At 40.5% G+C, this 25,956-nt stretch overlaps 1 protein-coding gene across 1 annotated transcript; it reads left to right on the forward strand.

The window, feature by feature from the left end:
- The first annotated feature begins 2,253 nt into the window (after positions 1-2,253).
- Positions 2,254-25,838, forward strand: LOC145416048 (glutamate receptor ionotropic, delta-2-like). Its single transcript, XM_080285147.1, has 5 exons — positions 2,254-2,410; positions 4,482-4,707; positions 16,708-16,831; positions 18,794-18,957; positions 25,592-25,838. Exons 1-5 carry the CDS (start codon positions 2,254-2,256, stop codon positions 25,836-25,838), a joined length of 918 nt encoding a protein of 305 aa, XP_080141273.1.
- Positions 25,839-25,956: the final 118 nt, after the last annotated feature.

Below are 25,956 nucleotides of genomic sequence, written 5' to 3' on the forward strand. Positions count from 1 at the left end.
GGTGTAGCAGGGGTGTGTCACGTGTGTTCCTCATGGTTACCAGATCTTTGTTCACGAGAGGACTGCTGACAGCTAACTGCATCATCTCCTTACTGGCCGCTGTCATCAGCTTTCCTCAGTGTTAAGAGTGTGTAAGCATGTTTAGCACTGCTCGATTCTCGCAGACACAACACCTTCTCATCATCTGACTCCCTGCTTCTATCTGTCTCTCTATCTATCTATTTATCTATCTATCTATATAATATGTAGTCTTTACCACACATGTACTAAATGATATGAGGGATGATGAGACTGTAGTTCTGGTAAAGGACTTGAATGGTCATGCGGGGATGCGGATATGGTACGACGAATGTGGAAGGGGAAAGGATACTTGAGTTTGGGGATACAATGAACATGTTTGTGTGCAACACACATGTTAGGAATAGAGACAGTAAGTTGATTGCATACGAGGCTAGGGAAAACAGTAGCCAGACAGACTACTTTCTGGTCAGGAAGGTTGATAGGAGATTGGTGAGGGATGTTAAAGTTATAGAGAGGGAGGAGTGTGTGCAGGAACTCAAATTACTGACGTGACATGGTGCTTAAGGAGCAGGTGGTGAAGATGAGGACCTATGCACCTAGGAGGAAAATATGGAAGTTGAAAAACCAAGCAGTAAGGGATGGCTTCTCTACCACGATGAGTAGAGTGGTGGCTGAACAAGGGGCTGTTGACAGAAGTGTTCTTGAACAAAGAGCTCTCAAGAACAATCTCCTAAGAGCTGCTGATTTAGTCTGTGGATGTACTTAGTAAAGCAAATTTTTTGCACAAAGGTAGACCTCTGGCCCAAATAGTATTTAAGCAGAGTGGACCCAGTGAAAATCCCTATCCATACCTGGAATGGGAGTGTGGGTCCTGAAGGCTCCATCCCCTAGTATGCCAAGTTTACACACGTGACAAGGGTTACTGGAGTGTCTGGTGTAGATGGCTGGGGGGTTGCAATAGGTGAGAAAGTGGTGTAGGGAGGTGTTTGGTGTAGTAGGACAGCGTTGTAACTCATGTCAGCTTGAGTGAATATAAAGGATAATATTTAAAAAGTATGTGGAGAAACGTAAAAAAGATTGTGTGAAATACAGAGTATGCTCAACCAAAGAAAACCAAATTTTGCACAGAGGAAGAACTCCACCCCGACTAGGTTTTATGCAGGATGAGACTCCCAAGGGCACAACGCTAGTTATCAGGTTGGGACCCCAAAAGAGACAATTAAATTATGCACAGAGTATACCACCAACTCGTCCAGGTTTTAATCATGGTGGGACCTGTATTAAATTATGCACAGAGGTATACCACCAACTCGTCCAGGTTTTAATCATGGTGGGACCTGTGCTGATCCCTGTCTACATCAGGATCAGTGAAACAGGCTTCCCTCCTCCACAGTGGAATTTTCTATGTTGAAGTGCGTGGTGCAGGAGGGAGGATGGTACAGGTGAGAGGGTTGTTTACCAGGAAAAATGATATGTTGCATAGAGATATACCTCTATTCTCACCAGGTGTAAGGCAAGATAGAACTCCCAGGGGCCACCTCAATAGGTAGGATTGGACTTCCCTAGGGCCTCACCTGGGTTGTCGACGTGATTCCGATCCTTGGGGACCTACTGGGGAGTAGGAGGGGGAGCGGCCCCAGATGGTATTCTATTTTTATAATACGAGTAAACATGTGAAGGGCTATAGGAGGCAAATATATAACACAAAATTGAGAAGAGGCCAGTCTTGATGTGAATAAAATCGACTGGCAGTTGCAAAACTAAAGAATTCTTTCGCCGGTCGAGACTGAGTAGACTTCATACATGAATATGTGAATATATCATCAGCACTTTATTCATCTTCACTACTTACAGTGCGGTATTCCTTTTGCCAGTACTATAACTGGTACCACATGAGAGAATAAAAAGGGTAACATTATCAAAGGAAAGGCGAGGGAACGACAGACTGAAGAAGGGAAGATGTGGAAAAGGGAAATATATCTCAGTATTTGAAAGTGCTTCTGTCTTTACCAAACCCTTCATTTTGCGAATGCTATTGATCATCTGGCAGTGATGATAGTTGTTGTGGTGATAGTGGTATATATGATGCTATCAGTTACGACAGTGATACAAATGATGGTGTCGGTGACGACTGTTGTAGTAATGATACCAGGGAATCCCAGAGTGTACGGCCATAGTTTTATACCCAGTAAACGCCGGGTACACTCGTTAGCGGTAATAATGTAGGATAATATGTGCCCCCAGCTGCCTCCATCACCACCTCGCTGGCATGCAGTGTTCTACCCCTTCAATACCATCACATGGAGCGCTCTGGCTGCCACTCTCATCATCATTACCTTCTTCTTCCACCTCCTGATATCCACGGACAGCTCAGTTGTTTATAATCACAGTAAGTGCATACTGATATGGGACTGTCCAGCCTTAAGCTATTTCTCTGCCTTAATGACACCAGTCCAGACAAGAGGCATAAAAAGTCTCCTTGTTCTCAGCTAATAGTAAATTCTTTCATTACACTGTCCCTCTCTGTCACAGTCTTACAGGCTTTCAATGTCAATTTCACAATCTTTATTACTTTCCATGTCGGTGACTTTAACGCCAGAGTAGGTAAGGATGTTGCTGCCAAAGCATGTGAAAAAAAGCTTGGAGTAGGAGAGGTAAATTACAAAAGGTAAAATGTTACTCAGTTGCACAAATACAGTAAATGTGATAATAAATAGCTTTGGTAAGAACAGATGGGACTGAAGGGGGTTATAATCTATTGGTGCTGTTTAAATTAGAGACTTCACTCATTTTTTTTCTAAATTTTACGAGGCAATTCTTTTCAAATGGTCGTATTACAAGTGGCTTTAGTATACTTCATAAGTCATTTTCCTGAACAATTTATTTTGCATATTACACATCAATAATCTCTTGTGTGTTACCGATGCAACCTTTGTCGATTAAAAAACGACATAAATAACATGCAAGATAATGATGAGGTGCAGTACATACAATAAATCGCTTAGGAAACGAAGCTACGAGGTCTACAATGCGACTTATAATATGACTAGTGTGATGCTTTGATGACTGGACAGATCGTGAGTATTATCTCCTTATTGGTCAGGATGTTACACGCCAATATGCAGCATAGTGTACAGGCTGAGATGATAGCGATGATGGGGAATGAGATATTTTATAACCACTACAAATGTCTGCAGAGGAAGATGTGGCGCCTTCAGTGGTGTGAATAACGCATCCTGTCGATGAGAGAAAGAGTGAAAATTACAAGCTTCTTCAACTGCTCATGATGTTGATGCACACAGTCATACAGACAGACGTGTGGTGTGGATTACTTGTAGAATGGTGATGATAATGATGATGATGATGATGATGAATTACGATTGGCCTTTATGAGTTTTGAGCTGCAAGGAGGTTCAACTTATCGGCACTGATAATTTGCGAAGTATGAGCACAAATCGCATTTATATCTGCAGCCAGACTCCTTAATCTCGTAAAGGGTGGCCACAGACAAACTGACTCCATGTCGCCCTGTCCCCTGCCATTCCACTGTCCTCCCCCCAGCTCACATGCCCTTGTCTCATGCACCTCTCTGCTCCATCCCTCTATCCCATCCTCGGTCTCCTCCTCCCCCTCCCCCTCCACATCACTTGCATACTCTCTCCATCCTCTCCGCATAGTCAAACCACATCAGCGTATTTCTCTTAAAGCTTTCTATCACATCCACATCTACACCACAACGTTCCATCACTTCCTCATTTGTCAGTCTGTCTCTCCATGTAACACCACTTGTGTTCTTCCAGTAAGGTCCAAGCTTCGTTTCCATGAATCACAATACTATCAAGCAGCGTCTGTTTTACTTCCATGCTCGCTTCCCTACTTCTTACCATTGCTTTCAGTTAACCAGCAACCTTTCTTCCCGGCTGTACCCTTTCAAGCATTTCAGCCTCCAAACTTACATCCTGACTGTACTTATGACGCTACCCAACTACTGAAATGCACTCACATTATCCATTTCCCCACTATCCAGCCTCACTGTGCATTAGATGACTTCGTTTCTCTCGAAGACCACAACTTCACTCTTTCCAACCTTAAACAGATAAATACTGCGAGAAAATATCTTTGGCATAAGATCAAGTACTTGCTTAACTGTGTTATGGTTCGATTTAGCAGTAGGTTATGGAAGTATGGTATCGAAAACCTTAAATTTGTATTATCATGTATTTGAGAAATTTATTATTTTCCTTACCTACGACCACATCGCAAGTGTCGATATTACGAACTTTCCTTTAGCCCAACTCTCGCAAGTGGTCAATTGCAAAGCGTGTCAGCGGAACTGTTGTTGATGCTTGCAAAACCACAGAGGCAGATGTTTTATTAGGACAGGTGTGTTGACGCGTGTGCTGCTGGTGATGCTGCTGCTGCTAATGATGACTAATACATTAACTAATATATTATCACAGAGATTGATGTTGTGTCTACGTTGGTGTGGATGACTCGTGTGCTACTGAGCCAGGCTGTTCCGCATATACCGTCATCACCCGGTACTCGACCCTTCCTGGTGTGCTGGTGGCTGATGTCGCTGGTGTTGGCCGCCTCCTACGTCACCAACATCATTGCTTACATCACTGTCCCAGACCCTCCAGCCAAGATTAACACGCTGAGGGAGCTTGCAAATTCTATACATCCGTAGGTCTATTTTTGTGTGGAACAGTTGATGCGCTCTCTGTCAGAAAGTACATCAATACGATTATATTTTTTAATTCTCGGTAACTTCAGACTGTTTTACTCAGCTTATAGATACAAGTCAGGTTGTGAAGGGATTAATGGAGACTTATAACCTCTTCACTACAAATGGTTGCTCTAAACATTACAAATTTGTTTGGAGATACCGAGAATAATGTAGATAGATAGATAGATACAGATAGATAGCTACAGATAGCGATAGATAGATAGATATAGATATAGACAGACAGATATACAGTAGACAGATAGATAGATATAGATAGATAGACATACCGATAGAGATATAGTGGTAAACAATAGACCGATTGATTGATTGGTTGATTGATATAGACTGACAGATAGACAGACATCATTATGTGAATGAAAGAATTCATCATAACAGACGGTCGTACAATGTGTTTTGTAAGCTGGTAATTGATATTCACATAAATAAATGGGAGAGCCGTTAATTGTGGTAGATATGTGTCATCATCACTCGCTCAAAATATTAGGGCTGCTCTCAGGCAACCACACAGAGCTACAAGCCATATGGTTGCACTAGACCAGGAAAACCTTTACTACGGTGAGTGGTAACCAGATAATCACACTTGCGTGTTCCCTACCTGTGGTGAAAACGACGAGCTGGGTTTGCAAAGTCTTAGTGCCCCACCCTATTTAAGACACACACACACACACTACATATATATATATATATATATATATATATATATATATATATATATATAGATAATATGGAGCCTCCGTGGTACAGTGGTAAAGTGTGCGTGTTCGTACACTGAAGAACGAGGGTTCGCGTCCCGCCAGGGTAATAAACTTTGGGAGCGTTTTTCGGGCCATGTACTGCATTGGCGGACACAAGGGGTGCTGTGGTTGAACCAGTGTCGTATACTATAAAGTATGCTTGCACCCAGTCGGCTTGCGCGGGCCAATTACAATTGGTTCACAGACTACACACACATCCAAAGCCACCCCAACACTACAATTACACTTACATGCACTTCTTACCCTACACACAATCTCTACCAGACAGCCTAAGCCACTTGGTAGAGATACATTGGCTGTATCGTCCCAGCTTCTGTTGGGAAAGGCCGGTCCTGCAGTGGATACTCAAACGGCTGATGAGATGAGATTATATATATATATATATATATATATATATATATATATATATATATATCTAGATATATATATATATATAGATATATATATATATATATATATATATATATAGATAGATAGATAGATAGATAGATAGATAGATAGATTGATTGATTTAATTATATAATTCGAATTACTTAATTCTTGCCTAATCCTTATTCCTTCGACGAACTTTGAGAATATTTTGCCAGTTACTTCTGTCTTTGATCTTTCAGCTTGGACTTGACATTTGACTGTTTTAAAATCGAATCTCTTATCATTGTTTACTTATCTCTTTCACAAATTTCATATTGCAATGGAAAAAATAGCTTCAGTGGACCTTGCTGTGCGTCCTTGACCTTTGACCTGTGGTTGTCGTAAGCAATTGGTCAGCCTCATATGTAATCTCCAACGCATCCGCAAAGTTTTATTTAAATCAGAACCAAACTGTCTGAGTTATATCTTTATGCACAGACACACGGGCCGAACTTTGTGCTTACCCTTTAACCTTGACCTTTGATTATTCTCAGAACAGATCCTTTCGTTCTTGACTGTTCATTAACTCTTCCACAAAGTTTCGTTAAATTCAAATAAAAACTGACGACTTTGACCTTTACCTTTGGACTTTGACCTTTCCTGTGACCTTCACCTTTGACTGATTACTCTCAGTATCGAACTGAGTTATTAACAACATACGCACAAGGACCGAAATTTCACCTTGCCTTGTCACCTTGGCTTTCCGAAGATTTTTCTTAATAGCGAATCACTGAATTTTCCAATTTTTATGTATCCTTGAAATCCAACAGTACTCCTACATACCATGCACCACCATGGGTCACCCTACGGCTCTAGCACCCACCGCCCATATTGCTGACGTGCTAGGGCTGTCTCATATAGGACTGATGTGTTGATATTGTTCTTACATCCCGCCGGGTCTTATGGTAGATTAGCAAAGTCTATTTTAACGAAGTTCAAGCCCTCAAACTGTTCCCTGCTCCAGCAGGGATTCTGGGGGGCGCGGTAGCACAGTGGTAGCGCGCCGGACTCGTAATCGGGGGATTGCAAGTTCGAGCCTCGCCCGGGCTGCCGTGCCGGGAGGGGTAGCTCCCTCCTGTAACCCTAGCGGGGCTATATAGTCCAATACAGGGCTTATCTCGGGGGAACTCCATTTTTCCAGCGGGGATTCAGATTCGCGCCCTTTGGGACAGCAGATCACCTCTCTATCGACTCGTTTACTTCCTCCCTAAACCTATTCTCAAAGTTTGGTCAATATTGATTAAAAACTGATTAAGCTGATTTTGTTTGACCAAATTACCTAGCTCTTACCTTGGCTTTTGACCTACTGCTTAAAAAAAAAAAAAGAGTACCTTTTTAATTACTGAGTGACCCCCAACCCTTCTACCACATTTGGTTCTAATTAAATCTAAAAGAGTCATTTTGTTCACAACATGGGTCCGACTTGACCTTATCCTGTGGACCTGACCTTTGCATGATTGCTCTCAAAACAAAATCACCTCATTTTTTACCAGTTATCAGAGTTATTCCCAACTTTAATCAAAATTAGAAAAAAAAAATGTGTAAGTTCAGTTTGCTAGGTCAAACTTCGACCTTGACCTGCGACCTCGACTCTTCACCTACTGTACTCAGACATTACTTTTCCTAATTAGCTGTCCCTCAGCCCCTCACCAAAGTTTGGTTGAAATAGGATAGAAAAATGTTAGAGTTGTTTCGTTAACTCTCTCTCTCTCTCTCTCTCTCTCTCTCTCTCTGGCGCGCGAGCGCGCATTGATAAAAGCATCACACTCGCTCTCGCTTTGCTAGCTAGAGTGTAAAGAAAAGAAAGCTTCAGACCTGGACGAACCAACAGATGATGGGCAAGGATATTCCTGGAGTTCTGAGAATGGTGACATGGAATATACGGTGTGAAAATAGTGAAGTGAACGTTAGGGAGATTATTCAGGTGCTTGTGAATGCAAAAGCTGATATATCGGGTGTATGGAGTGACAAAGTATGTGGAGGGGTGAGTACGGGAGAGAATTAGAGTATGGATTGGTTATATGTGTCCAAATGGTTGAAAATAGGAGAGGTGAAGGAGACTGTATACATTGTTGTGCACAAGAAATGGAAGGAAAGTATAATGAAGTATGGATCAGCTACATCCAGGACTCAAAGCGTAAGAGTGAAAGTGGGAATAGAAGCGTGGGTGACTGTGTGCTTGTATGGTCAGACATAGGACAGAGAGACTAAAGTGAAAAAGAAGTTCTGGCCGAATGTGGGACCGTGTGTGGAGAAGTCTGCGAGTAGCGAGAGATTGTTTCTGATTAAAATATGACTGGAAAAGTGTGGAATGACAGAATGGATGATGTGGATGGAGAGGGAGTTGTAGCCTACCCGTTGAAGTGATGAATACATCAGCGGTCGTAAGGGTTTATCAATCGCCACTACCTTCTTCAGGCAAAAGATAATCCACAGGTATAAATGGGGAGTAATATGGAGGATATGAGGTCAATTGGATGAACATAAATCAATGATTGACTATGAGTCTGTGTTGACCGAGTGAAAAGGTCTGTGCTTGATAACAGCGTGCATAGAGCTTTCCGGAGTGAACTGTCAGATCACTACTCGGTAATGCCAAAGATATAGGTGCTCAAGTGATTGGTGATGTATAAGTAAAAGATCACAGCGAGAAGCAGTTACTGTAAAGAGAGTAGGGAGGCCGTCAGAGGAGATAAAAAGCTGTAGTACGAGAGAGAAATTGAGAACCGACTGATTGGGTGTAATTACAAGCAGAAGGAAGGGGTATAACGTGTGAACAAGTGTTCACAGAACAAATCAATTCAACAAGTACTGTGTATGGGCCTGGAAGAAGCCGTAAGGGGATGCAAAGTGCAGCTTGGTGGAATGAGGAAATGAAACGGGCTGTCGAAGAGAAGAAAAGAGACTGTGGCTTGTTCGGAAATAGAGGATGAGAGGATGTGGAGAGAGGGAAAAAAGCTGTATTTCGAGAAGAGCAAAGAAGTGAAGAGACCAGTAAACGAGAGTAAGAAACGAGCAGATATGGAAGAAAGGCGAATGTAAAATGAGAGGAATGTATGAAACTGTTATGGAAAGAGATCAAGAAAGGAAGACAGGTTGATAAGGGAACTAACAAAAGGGTAAGATAATAAGGGTTGAATGCTGGAGGGAGGACGTTATCAGATGTGGAGGACATTTTAGGGGGTTTTGAATATAGAGGACGAAAACAGTGCAAGAACAGGTGGTTGGAGAATCGCTGGGAGAAGGAGAGAGGGGAGAGAAATGATGAATGAATTAGTGAGGTGGAAGAATGTGAGGAACTGAAGAAACTCAGCAGAGGCAGACCACCGGGAACTGTTGAAGTATGTGGCAAAATGTTGAAAGAAGGAGGAGCGTTAGTTGTAGAATGGATAGAGAAATTTGTAGAATAGCCTGAGGGGAAGACAGAGTTCCAGAAAACTTGAAATCAGGTATATAGTTACTATTCCCCTCTTCAAAGGGAACAGTGAAAGAGAAATATTTGAGATTTATATGCGTATGTGGCTTCACACTGTATTAAGAAGATGCATAGTATACTTACCAACAGTTAGGGAGAAAATCGAAGTAACTGAAGAGGATCCTTTTTTTTTTTTTTTTTTTTTTTTTTTTTTAGGGGGGATGGGGTGTGTAGACCACATGCTTGCTCGAAGATTGTTTCGTGGAAAAGTATTTAGGAAAGGGAAAGAGACTGTATGTTGCGTTCAAGGATTTGGAGAAACAATAAAAATTTAAGAGCAGTTAAAAGTACACAAAATATGTGGAGAAGATGGGAAATTAATGAATCCACTCAAGATTATAACTACACTACCACCACCACACCACCACCACCACCAGCACCACCACTATACTACCACAACTGTCACTACCCCATAGGGCACAAGGGCAGCGGTGGGTGTGAGGAAATTGAACTAAGTGAGTTATTTTATCTGAATGTCGGACAGATCATGGGTGTGCCAGGCCGGACAGTAACATGGTGTGCCAGGCTTATAATAATGGATGACTGTTCAGTGTATAGACGGTGCCATGAAAGATATACAAGGCATGGTAATGGAGAGTGGAGTGTCCTTTGTGACGAGAGGTATGGTTTGGAAATTTTCTGTACTGATTTCTGATGATAACACTAAATTGTATAGTGAAGATAGTTGTGAGCTGCAAGTCTTTGTGAATGGGTTTGGAAATGTATCTTAGAACGAAATCTAGACATGAGTTTAGCAAAAAGTAAAGTTATGGCTTCTGAGACAAAGTCACATGGTGCATAGCAAGGCTGAATGATCAAGAAATGCAGAATGTGTACCTTCAAAAATTTTCGTAGTGTGATGATCAAGGACATAAGATTAGAGAATCAAGTGCATGGGATGGGCACAACAATGAGGAAAGACTCCAGGTTCAGGAAGAGCAGTGATAAGAACTAGAGAAATGTGCATGGAACTAAAGAAGTAGCTTTACGGCAGCACTGCGATCCCCACTCTGACACACAGAACAGAAACTTGAACTCAGGTGGGAGACCACAGGTCAAGAGTGAAAGGAGTGGAAAGAGGTTGTTTGAGAGGAGAATGCAAGTGAAATTATGTGGAGATGTAGACAGACATAAGGGGAAGTTAAAGGCGCATTGCATTGTTGATTTTTTTACATTTTGTATCAAACTCCGGGCATAAGCTGAACAGCCCTATCCCTGTGGAGCAGCAGTCCCACATGCCACACACCTTGTGATGGTTTGGTTCAAGCCATGTGGAGAGAACAGAGAAAGGGATTGATGAGAAGAGTGTATGAAGAGTCAGGTGTGAGGAAAGAACTATGAGTAACCAAGAATGAGATGGAAGGAAGGGATGGTGAGATATACGAGTATGGGGAATTTACGTTGAAGAGAGGGCTGATTGATGACAGAAGACAGGACGACATGGAGGCGATTTGTCTTTGGCCACCCCTTCTGGGATAAAGACATCTGTCTGTATAGAGATAGAAAGATGATAGCCCAATTTTAAATAACAACTGATATGAAAGCTGTGTTGTAGTCATACAGAAGTGACCTGTGAAAAGTAGACTGTTTAGAGTAGGTACCGGTACTATGTTAGACTAGGCTTGGGTTACATCAGATTAGGACATATGTCTAAATTTTTTGCGTTAATTACAATTTCGGTAATAATAATAATAATAATAATAATAATAATATTAATAATAATAATAAGATGATAATGATGATGATGATGATGATGATGAATAATGTCCAGTTAAAATATGTAGTTAAAACTCACCTTTACTGGAAAATTTGGGTGTGCCAAGTTGTCACTGATAAATCTATGTTCTTCACTAGAACTTACAAGTGCTCGTGGGCCCTTCAGGCCTCTCACACTTGCTCCTGTGGAGGGCTCTCGCGTTTATGTGCTGTGCTAGTGTAACGTTGTCACTTGGATTTTTTGCAGCTAACCAATTGATCTTGTTATTTGCAGCTTTGGGAATGGAACCCAAGTTGTCCGAACGCAAGTCCAAAGTACTCACACAGACACACGGCTACTGCTACAGTATATTTTAGTTCTACCACTGGGCAAAAAATTTTACGGAGATCCTATGCGCTTCGGGAGCAGCGTTTTTTGGTCAAAATGTGATCGTTCATTAAATATAGTAAAAGTTTTTCAATCGTAATGAGACCAAGTTTTTTCACATCAGCGATTTTTTTTGCGATTTTTATGCCAATTTTGGTGCGATTTGAATGTGTAGTTTCGGCTGCCCAAAATACACACACACACACACACACACACACACACACACACACACACACATGGCTACTGCTATAGTATATTAGATACCACGCCGTAAGTGCATCCAAATTTTAAATATTCCCGTTATATGACAACTTTATTATTATTAAACATACATATGTGCTTGAGTCAGTTACCAGACTTGTCTTTAACCTCTCTGTCTCAGAGTTTTTGTAACGTATAGTCTCTTCCCAAATGGTGAGTTTTTGATTCTTCAAAACTCAGATTTATCGTTATGAAACTGTAGAATACATCACACCGAATAACGAAATGCACTTACTCTGTGCAGCCAGTTTCCTAGCATTTATAGCTTGTGCCCTCCAGTTAATTATAACTATATTTCATGCAAGCGTATGCTAATTCCAGTATATAAAACCCCTATGTGTACTTATTAATTGCTAAATAATCCTTCAGACTCTACAAATCTCTTTAATGAATAATTTTAAATGTTACCAGTTCCAGTGAAACACGCAAATCTACTACCGTTATTATGTAATATGTAAGTATTACACTGTGGAGGCAATGAAGAAAGTCAAAATGGGGACAACCACAGGAAGTGATCGTGTGGTGAAATGCTGAAGCATGAGGGAGAGATAATGGTGGAGTGGATATGGAAGATGTGCAGATTGGCCTGCGAGGAGGTCAGGTATTATTCTCCTGTTCAAAGGAAATAGGGAAAAAGAAGAGTGTGGTGATAGTAGGGGCATTTATCTTCTTGGTGTAATAGGAAAAGTATATGTTAGGATACTTATTGACAGAGTTAGGGGAAAAAAAAAAGGGAGGGGGAATAAGTTGAAGGACAGCAGGGCGGCTTTATGAAGGGAATAGGTTGTGTAGATCAGATATTCATCCTTAGGTCTTTAGTGGAAGACTTTATTCGGAAGGGAAAGAAGTTGCATGCGGCCTTCTTGGATTTGGCGAAAGCGTATGACAGATTGGATAGACAAGGAATGTGGAAAATATTAAGAATATATGGACTAAACTGGAGGTTGTTGAGTGCCGTGAAGAATATGTGTGAGAGTGCTAAGGCTGCAGTGCGTGTGGATAGTGAAATGAGTGAATTTTTCCATCTGATTGTTGGACTGAAACAGGGATGTGTCATGTCTCCATGGTTGTTCAGTCTGTATATGGATGGGGTTATAAAAGAGAAAAGAGGTACAAGGTAGTGCAGTGGACGTCGGAGAGGCCTTATTCGAGAGAGGGCAACTTCTTGTACAGCTGTTTGCAGATGACACTGTATTGTTAACTGAAGACGAAGGGGAACTGCAAGGCTCAGTGAATGAGTTTGGGAGAGTGTGTAAGAAATGGAACCTAAAGGTGTATGTAGGGATGAGTAAAGTTATGGTCTCCGAGAGAAATGAAGTCACTGACTGTACAATGAGGTTCGATGATGAGGACATGGAGAATGTGAGTGCATTTACGTACTTAGGTAGTGTGATAAGTAAGGATGGAAGTTTAAAGGGAAAAGTTCTTGAGAGGGTGTAACAAGGAATAAAGGTTGCTGGTACTTTGAAGGCAGTGAAGGAAATAGGTAAGTGAGCATGGAAGTCAAAAGTCGCTGCATCATAGTATTATGATACCATCTCTAACGTATGGATGCGAAACTTGAACCTTGTTGGAAGGACACAAGTCAAGGGTGAGGGCAGTGGAAATGAGTTATTTGAGAGAAGCATGTGCAGTTACATGGAGACACAGACTGACAAATGAGGAAGTGAAGGAGTGTTGTGGTGTGGATGTGGATGTGATAGAAAGATAAGAGAAATACAGTGAGGTGGTTTGGCCATGTGGAGAGGATGGAGAGCGAGAGATTAACTAGGAGAGTGTATGTGAGTGAGGTGGAAGGGGGCAGAGGGAAGGCGAGGCCGAGGATGAGATGGGGGATGAAATGGAGAGGTATATGAGAGGGGAAGGGGTGAGTTGGGAAGAAGGCAGTGAAATGGCGGGTGACAGGGCGACATGGAGGCGATTTGTTTGTGGCCACCACCCCTTGAGGGATTGAGGCGTCTGGCAATGGCTGGGTGGATGGTAAGTATTACACCACGATTTCTCTAACTACACCACTTATTTCATATTCATATTCATTAACTACCTTAAAAGTTACGTAAGAAACTTAATATATATTTCAAAGCTTTATAAGCAATTTTACTTCACTCATACCTCATTAATCGCTGTTTAACTGTCCTGCAGTATAACAATATGCAATTAACTTTTTTCCCATTCCACCTCTCCAACTCATTACCACTCCCCCACTCCATTATTGCCTAGCTGTCACAGTCAGCACAGGAAATGGGAGAAATATCAGCAATCACCCTCTGTCACTTTCAACTTAATTATTACCATAAATACCTTGCTTCCTCACATTTTTGTGTATCCCCATGGACGGCCAAAACATTGATGAATATAGCAGGTCAAAGTAAAATGTAAAATTGCACTGAGTGAGGAATTTATGATGACTATAGGTAAAGAGTATGGATAAAAAATACTTATGAGTTTTTACAGGCAATTTCACAATAACATCGAGAATTTTCCTACAGATGAAAACAACAACACTAAACTTCCTGATATCCGTATGTACACTATTCGTATCATGTTATTAGCCATATGACTTGGAGGACAGAGTGGAGAACAGAGAAATGTTGTCAGCTTCTCTTTGCCACTACCACACGGGAAAAACGAACATGTCTGACCAGCATGAGTCTGTCCATGTACTGTACAGTATTAAATGTTTATTCATATGTTATATTTATGTATTATGTTAGTTTATTGTGCTTGTGTAGGCTGTGATATTTTCTGGGTTATTAGGCCATTTATTGGGGGCTTGGGGTTTTGGGGGGTAGGATAGCATTATTTCTAAATTCCAATTACTACCTCGCCCGGATGGAGTCTGGCGAGGTATTGTTTTTGGTCGTTTGTAAGTTTGTTTGTTTGTTAACAACATTATGGAAAACGGCTGAATGAAATTACATGAAACTTTCAAGATATGTGGGCACTGGTCCCAAGAGAAAGTGATTAAATTTTGGAGGTTAATCAAAGTCACGGATTTTCAGGGGGCTATAACTTGAAACCGTTTGAAGATAGAGATATTGACTATTATGAACATACAAGAACTCGTAAAATGGGCTTTCATTTGGCACGAAGACTTTTGACCTTGAGTGACCTTGAAATGTCAAACTCAAGGTCACGGATATTCAGGGGGCTATAACTCGAAACTAGTTGAGGATAGAGAGGTATTTACTATTATCACCATATAAGAAGTCACATAAAGGTTTTTAATTGGTACCACCACCTTTGACCGTAGGTGACCTTGAAAGGTCAAACTCAAAGTCCCTGCTATTCAGTGGGCTATAACTCGAAACTCGTTGAATATAGATATTTACTATTATCAAAATATAGGAAGTCTCATATGGGTTTTTATTTGGCACCATGACCTTTGACCTTGACTGACCTAGAAAGGTCAAACGCAAGATCACGGATTTTCAGAGAGAGTAACTTTAAAACATTTGCGCAATTGCCTTAGACTTTAATTGTGTACTGTACTGACACTATATTGCAGCACTGATTCACTGTTTAACAGAATAAAACAACGGCTGTCGGGCGAGGTTCGTTGTGCTTGGCACCGTTTTATTGTATATGCTTTGTCTCCATTAGTACGGATAATAAGAACTTTACTGTAAATGTACGTAACTTATTATTTTTTTTTTTAGATTCTAAAGAGCTATGGGGATTTGTGGGATGTTCTGTAGTCCCAAAGATACTGATTCTTTCAAGAGCTTTACGTACCGGTGTATGATGGAGTCATCCATAATCTTCAATGGTGAAAATAAGAAATTATGCTTGATTACTTACTACCTAATTATGATTCTGACTACCTTGCTCCTTCATATTTGTATGTATTTCCTTGGACAGCCAAATACTGGAGATTAATGTGGACCAAAACAAAATATAAAATTGTAAAATAAGTAATTAAATGTTGATATTATTTTTACATTTATTTTTAAATATTTTCCAGAGTTTTCCAAGGAATGAAAATAACTATAAGTAACAAGATTTTTCAATACCTCAGGAGTTCTAAATCTGCAAAATATTTCCAGGATTTTCCAGGAAATGAAGATAGATATAAGTAACTAGATTTTTCATTTTTAATTATCAAGAGCTTCTTAGATTTAAAGTATCCGTAGTTTAGGAGCTTCTCTCTCTCTCTCTCTCTCTCTCTCTCTCTCTCTCTCTCTCTCTCTCTCTCTCTCTCTCTCTCTCTCTCTCTCTCTCTCTCTTGTCCACTGTACTGTACACGTTGATATAATTATTATCTCTTGCGCACCAACTGTTTGTTGTCATGTGCATTGTCAATTGACATGGTTTGCCAAGTACCACCACCATGCAAAATTTGTGATATGTGATGCAAAACGAGATTTATTATTATTTTTTTTCACATCCCCAAAGCGTCCAAAGAATGGCTGCGCATTGAAAGCTTCGATGCCCCAGTTTGTTTGATTTTAATGTAAACAGTAAACTCAGTAGCAACACATATATTTCTTTATGTGCATGAGGGTGACAAGAATAGGTGGCGAGATGTGGAAACATGGGAGGGAGGGCAAGGCATCCTTTTCCAACAGAACGGAAACTATCCTGTTTCAGAGAGTGAAAACAGCCCGAATGTACATCTACAACTTCAGTAACATTGCTTCCCCTCCTCCCCAACGTGCATGTACTTTCTACTTGGTAAACAGATTTACTTTTTTGATCCAGTGATATTGTATGATGTAGTATATTGGTATGTGCATAAACTTTAAAATTCAGTTAAGGAGATATCTCATGCAACAGACATTATGTAAAATTCATCTATTTTGAAAAGTTGTCCCAAAATTGAAAGAAATTGAGTGGGTATAGCTATAACACAGTATACAGTACATGCTGCAGTTAGAACAACGTCTCTCTCTCTCTCTCTCTCTCTCTCTCTCTCTCTCTCTCTCATGCATTTCAAAATCTTTATCTTAAGGTTGTACATGGGTGATTACGGAACCTTTGTGCCGAGATACCTGGCCACCTCACATGACCCTGTATACCGTCGCCTTTCACAGAAGCTTCACCTCATCCAGAACTATAGCGAGATCAAAAGCTATGTGAGTGTTTAGATGTGGCTTTGGTGTTTCGAAGTGTTCTTGTTATGAGCCTTCGGTGTTTCACCAGGAGTATATATGTGTGTGTGTGTATATATATATATATATATATATATATATATATATATATATATATATATATATATATATATATATATATATATATATATATATATATATATGGTGTGGATGTGGGTGTGGCTGTAACATGAACAACACCTTTCTTGCTCCATTTTTTTTAATACCAAACTTTGCACACACAACCACTGAGGAGCAAGTACCTGACATTTTGAGTTTGATGACTGATGCACTCTAATGGTGCGTTTTTGTCACTTTGGTCCTCCTGCAGTGGCTATGTTTGTGAAACGTTAGTGACATATGCATAGCTTGCAAACTCACGTGGATAGACCACCTGTGTGTGTGTGTGTGTGTGTGTGTGTGTGTGTGTGTGTGTGTGTGTGTGTGTGTGTGTGTGTGTGTGTGTGTGTGTGTGTGTGTGTGTGTGTGCAAGCCAGCCTGAGTTTGGAGACAGGGGGGCAGAATGAATGGGTTGACTTTGTGGTTGGGTGCTGGGATGGATGCTTGGCTATGCATAGAACAAGGCAGGAGATGGTCTTATATTGTCAGATCAGATTCATTTGTGTGTGTGTGTGTGTGTGTGTGTGTGTGTGTGTGTGTGTGTGTGTGTGTGTGTGTGTGTGTGTGTGTGTGTGTGTGTGTGTGTGTGTGTGTGTGCGCGTGTGTGTGTGTGTGTGTGTGTGTGTGTGTGTGTGTGTGTGTGTGTGTGTGTGTGTAAGGTAGATAGATGTTCTCTGAAAGGGTTTTTGGCCTCTTTGTATTAACGTAATGGCAAAATCGGCACATCCTTGTCAGGGTCAGGTGTTGGTCTTTGTATTTTTGGCGTTGCATTTATGTATGTATCTATGTATCTATGTATGTATGTATCATTATTCGGACCTTTATTATAATTTTAATGGGACTTTGCAAATGAAGACACTGGAGAGTCTGGAAGTTGATTAATACTTGCTTGAATCAAAATGATGTCCTTTCAAGAAATGATCTGGTCTCAGTACCCCAGCATTGCATTTGCATAGGCGCTAGACTGATTCCAAGTAAATCAATACTGTTTTGTTAATGTCTGTAGAAACCATTAGAGGTAATGCAGTTAAATACATTCTGCAATAACCCATTCATAATGTGTTGGTTCGAAGTCAATAAACTGGGCTAAAGGTGGTATGAATACAAGTTTTGACTTTAAAGATATGGTTTTGGTGTTTAGATGTGGCTTTGATTTTACTATTATGGACTTCTGATACCTCTTCTTTACCTGGGTCATAATTCATTAGTAAACGTAACGACTAACACCATGTCGTAACTTATGTATGTTTTTACAGAACAAGGGAAAGGAGAAGATTCTGCACTATTCCTTGCCCTTATGATTCACATGTTATTTCCTATATTGATGTGGCACTGATTAGCAGACTTACAACCACTTACAGCCACACTCACATACCAGAACCATATACAAATACATTTTCAGTCACAGACCAAGTTTTGACTAACATTTCAGTTTTTCTATTTCTCACTGTGTGCTTGTGCAGTGTAATATTAAAAATTTAGTAACCTCAGTGCGATTCCTTGACCATAGACGATTCTCTTTTGATATGAATTTTCACGGAGGAGAGTGACGAATATATCCCGAATCTGAAATAGATGCATTAAATAACAGACCAATTTTTGTGTTGGAGTGTAAGTTCTCGAAAAAAAAAAAATCCAAACTGTTCGAAGTATGGAATTCTAAATTAGTACTGTGGTATTTATCATCTCAGTGAATGTGGTATATATGGCTGTGTGGTGCACCTCTAAATAATCCAGAACTAGTATATGAGAATCATCACTGTGGATCTTAAAATTAGATTATTATAATATCATTCTTTCGTCCCTGACCGTATGCATTTCAATCAGGTACTGGAGAACAATGGCGCCTTCATCGAGGGTACAGCATACATGGAATACGAGATATCCAGCTGGCCAGTGAGAGGCATGTATTACCTGGAGGAGACGCTCTTTCCCTACACCACTGCCTGGGCTTTTCAGAAGGGCACGCCATGGGTGGATACTTTCAACAGGTGTGGATTCTCTCTCTCTCTCTCTCTCGTTATATACTCGTGTGTTTATAGATAGATAGATAGATAAATAGATAGATAGATTTAGATAGATAGATAGATAGATAAATAGATAGATAGATTTAGATAGATAGATAGATAAATATATATATATATATATTCTGTATATAGATAGATAGACAAAAGATAGATATAGATATAGATAGATATACTCTAAGCATAAGAATATTTTTTTTATATAAATGTAGACACGGTAAGTAATTTTAAAGAGATATTCTCTGTCACTATGAATGCACAACAATTGTAGCTGGAAATAGGAAGGCATCAAGAATAATTTATTTTTCGATGCCACTGTCACCACCTTTTGTTGCAAAGTGCGCACAAATACTTGTCACCATCATCGTGACCATTTTTTCCTACGTACAGCCTACTATATACAATATTTGCTGTAATTTTTTTTTCTATGCAAATCAGTTACAACATTAATTTTACTTACATAACCCTGGCTGACTGCCATCATCATCATCATAATTATCATTATCATCATACACCTATGGGTACAGCAAGGTATCTATCTATAAAATATATATATATATATATATATATATATATATATATATATATATATATATATATATATATATATATATATATATATATATATATATATATATAAATTTTTTCATACAAAGCAGTTTTTATCGTCTCCTCCTACGTAGAATCTTGTACAGCTAATGGAGACGTCTTGCAGTGAAGAGGCTAATGGAAGGTATATTATCTCCCCCAACCAGCTTAAATACACTCGATAAAGCTAAATCTACCAACATGGAGAAAACGAGAACAAATTATAAAATCCTTATTACGGGAGAAGGAATGACATCATAATAAAGATCTCTGCGGTTTTTCTCTTCACTTCGAACTATCAGTTATGTATAGCTGTGATGCTACACTGTTTTCTTATCAGTATTGAGTGCACAAACAAACACACACACACACACACACACACACACACACACACACACACACACACACACACACAGAATGGACGTCGAGGATAAAAAGGGAGGGTAAGCCAGTGTGAAATATTATTGACCAACTCTCCATTCTGACTGACAATAGGGTACAGTCACGAGCCAGTCTCAGCTGATCCTCTACTCCAGGGCTATTCAACTGCTCTAGAAATGGGGCCAAATTATGAAACTCAGATTAACAAAATGGCCATACATTATTTTACCTGTATTTTTTCCCTCTATCTAAACACTTACACATAGAAAGAAAAGAGAAATTCATGTATTATTTGCCTTTACATTTTACGTTAAATACAGTACATAAATAAAAGGAAAAATGCAAAACTTTCTCTTTTATGCTTGTTTATTTGTTTTTATTCTTCAGGGTCGGTCAAAGGGCCAAACAAAAACGACTTATGGGCCGGCAATTGATCATCCTTGCCCTGCTGGCCTCACTGTCTGGAGTTAAACCGGTGTCACACTGGGCAGAAAACGGCTAACATATTAGCCGTTTTTGCGAGCCGAATGACCACGTCAGTGGGATTCAGCTTGCTAGGAAGTTTGTCACTGTGACCCAAATGAGCTACATATCAATTTTTCAACTGTTTTTAACTGTGAATGAAATATTTAATTAGTGCAGGAGGTAAGTTAAGTGAAAGCGGTTGGCAAAAGTGGCGAACATGTTAGTCACTTTTTGCCCAGTGTGACTCCACCTTTAGTCATAGCTTGGGGTTCACACCGAATGAATAACTGTTTTCCAGTGTTAAGGTGACACTTCGGTGCTTTGGACGACTATGTTAGAGTGGGTGGGTATGGTAGGCAGGGTGGGTCGGTATGGTGGGCGTGGTGGGTGGGTCGGTATGGTGGGTGGGTGGATTTTGAGGGTAATCGTAGCAAGGGTTTCACGCCTAACGAATATCTGTTTTCCAGTGTTAACTTAATACTTTCATGCTTTGGTAGACTAGAGGAGGAACAGGTCGCGGGCCACTGTGACTCTTGATGTCGAAGTGTCGTCACAAAGAATAGATATTCATTCGATGTGAAACCCTGGATACAATTTCCTTATCTCCAGGGGTTGGGGGTAGAGGGTGCAGAAATTATGGCTCACAAATGCACCGTAGTTCTCGTTGTATGTCTCCTTTTTTAAGCCCATTTTTGCGTTTACTTCGGATATAAATACAAAAATTAATAATTCTCTCATAGCTTGCTAACATTTTCTTCTTCTTCTTCTTCTTTCTTTTTTTTTTGCTATCCAACGGCCTTAGCCACAGGATATCAATATGATACTGAGAATTACCTGTAGTCTAACGGGGTGGGGGGTTAAAACCTAGCTGTGGGAGCTTCACCCTCAGAAACCTCAATATTCATATCACACCACGTGTAGTTGGTCATGGCAAGTGGAAAATGAGCTTGAAATTAAAAAATTTTGTAAGGACCTTTAAGAGCATGAATGTTACGGGGTTTGGAGGCTACGGCAAAGGGATTTCCTTGCCATAACCTGACGACTTCTTACAACTAAAACAGGGACCCCTTAGTTATGAAGTGGTTAATGAAGGCTATACAAACTCCTTCAGTTTGAAGTCTTATAGCCTATTCTGTATGAAGTCGCCTGGATACAGGAAAATTATATAAAGAATATGTCATCGATATTAAAGGGTTACCTCAAAGTTAGACATAGAAAATTTACCTAATCATGTTCCATTTTTCACTTTCAGCGCTGAATGACAGTTCCTGCATTTTACAGTACCATCTGTATTAAAAATAGTGTGGTATTATGGAATACATGCTTGACCTACTTCAAGGAGTGAATGTGCCGAGTAAGTGTGGATGGAAAGTATAATATAGCGCATATATACTGTTCTGTATCTCGAGTTCCTTCTGTGCTGCGTGACACAAAACACTGAAAAAAGATCATGAACAATTATCTCAGTAATTTGGAGTTTGTTGCAAAAAAAACAACATAAAAATACAGTGATTGCAGACAGTCTTTCAAACGCAGTGTGTCCAGGCCTTTCAAAATGAATGGATCTTGAATTTGGTTCTCTGTTATCTTGTTTTTGTTTTTTGTTTTTCTTGGAGGGAACAATTTGCAGGCTCCTGGCCTTTGGTTCCTTCCTCCTTACATAAAAAAAACAAAAACAAGAAAACTGTGCTGCAGGGGAAGACGGTGGCTGAATCGGTAGAGGGTGGCCGGCAGTCCTAATGGACCCAGGTTCGAATCTCCTCTGGGGCAGGGAACAGTTTAAGGATTTGAATTTCATAAAAGTAGACTTTAGTGATCTGCCAACTGACATGTAAAAGTACCACCTCTAATTCCAATATACCAGTCTTGTATGAAACTCTCTAGCATGTATTCAATATGGACGGTGTGTGTTAACGCCGAAATGGTGACATGTGGAGGTATATGGTATGCAGGAGGACTACTGGGCCGTGGCAGGAGACAGTGAAGCCTATGCCCAGAGTCGTACAAGAAAAAGAAAATGAAAGGAAAGTAAGTTCATTATGCCTCCACCCACCTATGCTGGAGGAGGCATTAAGTAATTGGGCTGTTCGTCCGTACGTGCTTGGGTGCGTGCGTGCGTACGTCCGTAACACTCTGTGGACTCGATATCTCCTCAGTCCATCGACGGATTCCACGAATCTTTTGTCAACGATGCAGTATAAGATCATGGACTGATTAGAGCTGCTAGGTCAAGAGGTCAAAGTTTAAAATCGTATGTCGAATTAGTCCTTTCTTGTGGGCACGATATCTCCAAACCCCTCATCGGATTTCGACCAAACTTTTCTCAGTGACAGAGTATGAAGGGACGATGAACTGTTTAGATCAGCAAAGTCAAGGGTTCAAAGGTCGAGGTCATGTGCGGTCAACTTAGTTCATCATTAGTCTCATTTCAACCCACAATAAACCCTGTAATGGGGGCTGTATGGCGGGTCCGTGAGCTAGGATTGGCGGAGGCGCACCGAGGGACGTTTTGCTTCAACAGCTCGGGGCCCGAGTTCTCGGCGTTCCATTTTATTCTTGGTATTGTTCTTGTCATAGAGTCAGGTTCCGATCCCAAATGTTTAATCCTACAGGGCCCATTTTCACTCTCATATCCTCCCTCCCAAGCTTTCTCCACAATTTTTTCTCATGCCATCCATTTATTATTCCCGTGTTCACTTGTTTCTCCCTCTTTCCTTCATATAATTCCTGGAGCATGTTGTATAATAAGCCTTAGCTCCAGTCAAACTACTAATCTTACAACACCGATTTTCGTAGGATGTGCACACACTCCAAAATGTATCTTTACAGAGGGATCCAATGAGTTACGCACCGAACATTTCGGTTTTTTAGTTAGGGTTGGTAAACGTGACTTGAAGAGTTGCCACAGAGAACTACTGTAGAATTATGCATGGGAAAATAAATAGATACTGTCAGCAAAGGTAGGTATTTTCAGTCGGGAATCGTATTGTATAGGTGTTGGACGATGGAGCAATGAATTACCGGAAATAAGGAGATTATGATTAATTTTCGCTAGGGGCGTCCATGTCTCGTCGTATGAATGAGGTTATAGCTGGAGGGGGCGGTTACAGAAGATACTGAAATAATAAATGAGACCTGTCTGTGTTGTTTCTCTAACCAAACGTAAAGGATACGTGGAAATACATGAGTTTATTACAAGACTAACGTATGTCTAAACAATGATAACGCAAGAAATATATTATCATGATCTGTTTGAACGAAATGGACTATCCACCTTGCCTTGTCATTTCATAAGTCATTGCTGTGTTATCAGACACCGATAACTGACCCAATGTGATAATATAATATATACGTGATTCTGCTGTTTAATGCTTCGATAAACATCCACGGAGGTTGAGTGAAAATAATGTTTCGAACAGTACCACCGTTTACTGTTGTCACTATACACGGTCCTACTTTTACTCAACAATACTTGCAAAAATATGGACATGTCAGATGACATAGCGGGATTTCATCACTCATAACATGACAGTATTAAAGTACTAGAACTCTGATGCAGAAGGTTCTGACCAAGTTCCATGTCGTGTTACTGTGGCAGTATCTTACAGCCTCATTTCAGTTCCCATCATTTGATTCAAGCAGGCAAAGCGGCACCTTTGACTAGCAGGGATTCCAGTACGGGGATTGCCTGGTGGTGTCACGTTGTTCGCGCAGGAGTGGTAAAAAAAAAAAAAAAAAACTTTGTGTGTGTGTGTGTGTGTGTGTGTGTGTTTAAAGGCACCCTTTCATCCCTGTACGAGAGGCCTTGTAATTCGCCTCACTTAGCTTTGGTAACACTGCACCTGACGTTAGGTGTGGGGATGTAAGTAATGCCAGTGTGGGGGGAGGATAGCTGATCTCCACGACGCACTGTTTCATTCCTCCCCCCTCCTTACACACACACACACACACACACACACACACACACACACACACACAAAGGATGGGAGACAGAGAGAAATTAAAAAATAATAATCTTATGGTGGTATGGGACACTCAACGCATGAATACTGTGGGAGTGGGAACGTGTGATCATTAGTGAATGATTGTGGTGGTATATTGCATAATTATTTCAAATATAATTGTGGCTGATTCGAAAAATGGTGTTAGCAGTGTTTAGTGGAAATCAGCTCCCCCTACCCCCGAGATGCCAGTCCTCTCCCTGCATCCCTGACGTCAGGTGCATTGTTACCAATCCTGAATATCGCGAGTTACAAAGCCTCTCGCCTAGGGGGGCACTTTCTTTTATGAGTGACAACTTTCCTGTCTAGGCCTCACCGCCCACAACCATTCCAGCTCGTTCTACCCATTCCTTTGCTCACAACATTTAGTAATTCATCCTTCCCTGTTGATTACTTTCGACTTGATGCAGGTCAAGCGAAAGACAAAACTGATGTGCCTGTTTCTTTTTTGTCCCTGTCTCTGAGCATAGATATAACAGTCCGTCCACTAAGGTCCAACAGTCCACTTACGTGGCACCCACCTTCACATGTCATCACCTCGGCACTACTACCTATCACTCAAGCTGAATACATTTTTTTTTTTTTTTTTTTGACTATTGTGATGGTATAAGTGACGATGTTTTCATGCCAAGACGGTGGGTCTTGTGGAAGACAAGTAAAATCTCCTTAAGATGAAATTCAAATAATCAAACTGTCCCCCGCCCCACACTGAAATGAAATTGATGTCCTTCAAACAACAGATCATCTCTATGCATCAGATCATCTCAATGCATCTGATTGATATAACATGTGAAGTACAGTAGCCGTAGTGCAGGGGTTAAATGTTCTGGTATGAAGTTGCCTAGCCATGGATGTCTAAGTGTACTGTGGAAATGTGGGGTGATTTCATAATGTGTCTTGGGGTGATTTCATAATGCCTCATCCTCAGAGACATATTTTGTATATTGCACCTAAATATCTTATTGTCTGTTACTGGTTCTCTCTGCGTCCTAGTTATATCTGACATACAAAAGAAAGTAAGGTGTAAGATGGAATAACTGAAAAGAGAAAGTAATGTGTAAGATGAAAAATAAGTGACTACGGATGGCATTACGAACACTTTTTATGCAAACAACAATGCACGACTGAGAGCTACCAGTACCACATATGCCAATGTTCATTTACAGGTACCTGAGGCGTATGGTCGAGAGCGGTCTGGTGGACAGATGGAGAAACGAAGAAATACTGAGGTACCGCAAGTCCCAGGGTCGCGTGACCACCAAGGAGCGCTCCACACGCCGTAGGTTAAGGCCACTTAGTCTGGAGGACTTACAGAGCGCCTTCTACATCTTAGGGCTTGGCTATTTGATATCAACCCTCACTGTTGGTATAGAGGTGGCCTACAATAATCATAGTAATTTTCGATTGTGGTAATGGTATCTTGAATCATGTCCCGTTTTTTATTTGCTTATTCTTGCTGTCTCCAGATTATTATTTACCGCTGAGGAGAGTGCTATAGCAGTGCAGAGAGTAATGGAAGTAGAATTTTACG

This window comes from Coenobita brevimanus, chromosome 104 (genome assembly GCF_032717465.1).
Source record: "Coenobita brevimanus isolate Jiangsu-jjx chromosome 104, ASM3271746v2, whole genome shotgun sequence".
NCBI classification, from domain to species: domain Eukaryota; kingdom Metazoa; phylum Arthropoda; class Malacostraca; order Decapoda; family Coenobitidae; genus Coenobita; species Coenobita brevimanus.

What these genes read in the sequence shown, in the direction of transcription:
- LOC145416048 (XM_080285147.1), top strand. Translation starts at nt 2,254, where the DNA reads ATGTGCCCCCAGCTGCCTCCATCACCACCTCGCTGGCATGCAGTGTTC. An exon ending in ATAGCGAGATCAAAAGCTAT is followed by an intron (nt 16,832 to 18,793) that starts GTGAGTGTTTAG and finishes CATTTCAATCAG; the next exon opens with GTACTGGAGAACAATGGCGC. An exon ending in TGGGTGGATACTTTCAACAG is followed by an intron (nt 18,958 to 25,591) that starts GTGTGGATTCTC and finishes GTTCATTTACAG; the next exon opens with GTACCTGAGGCGTATGGTCG.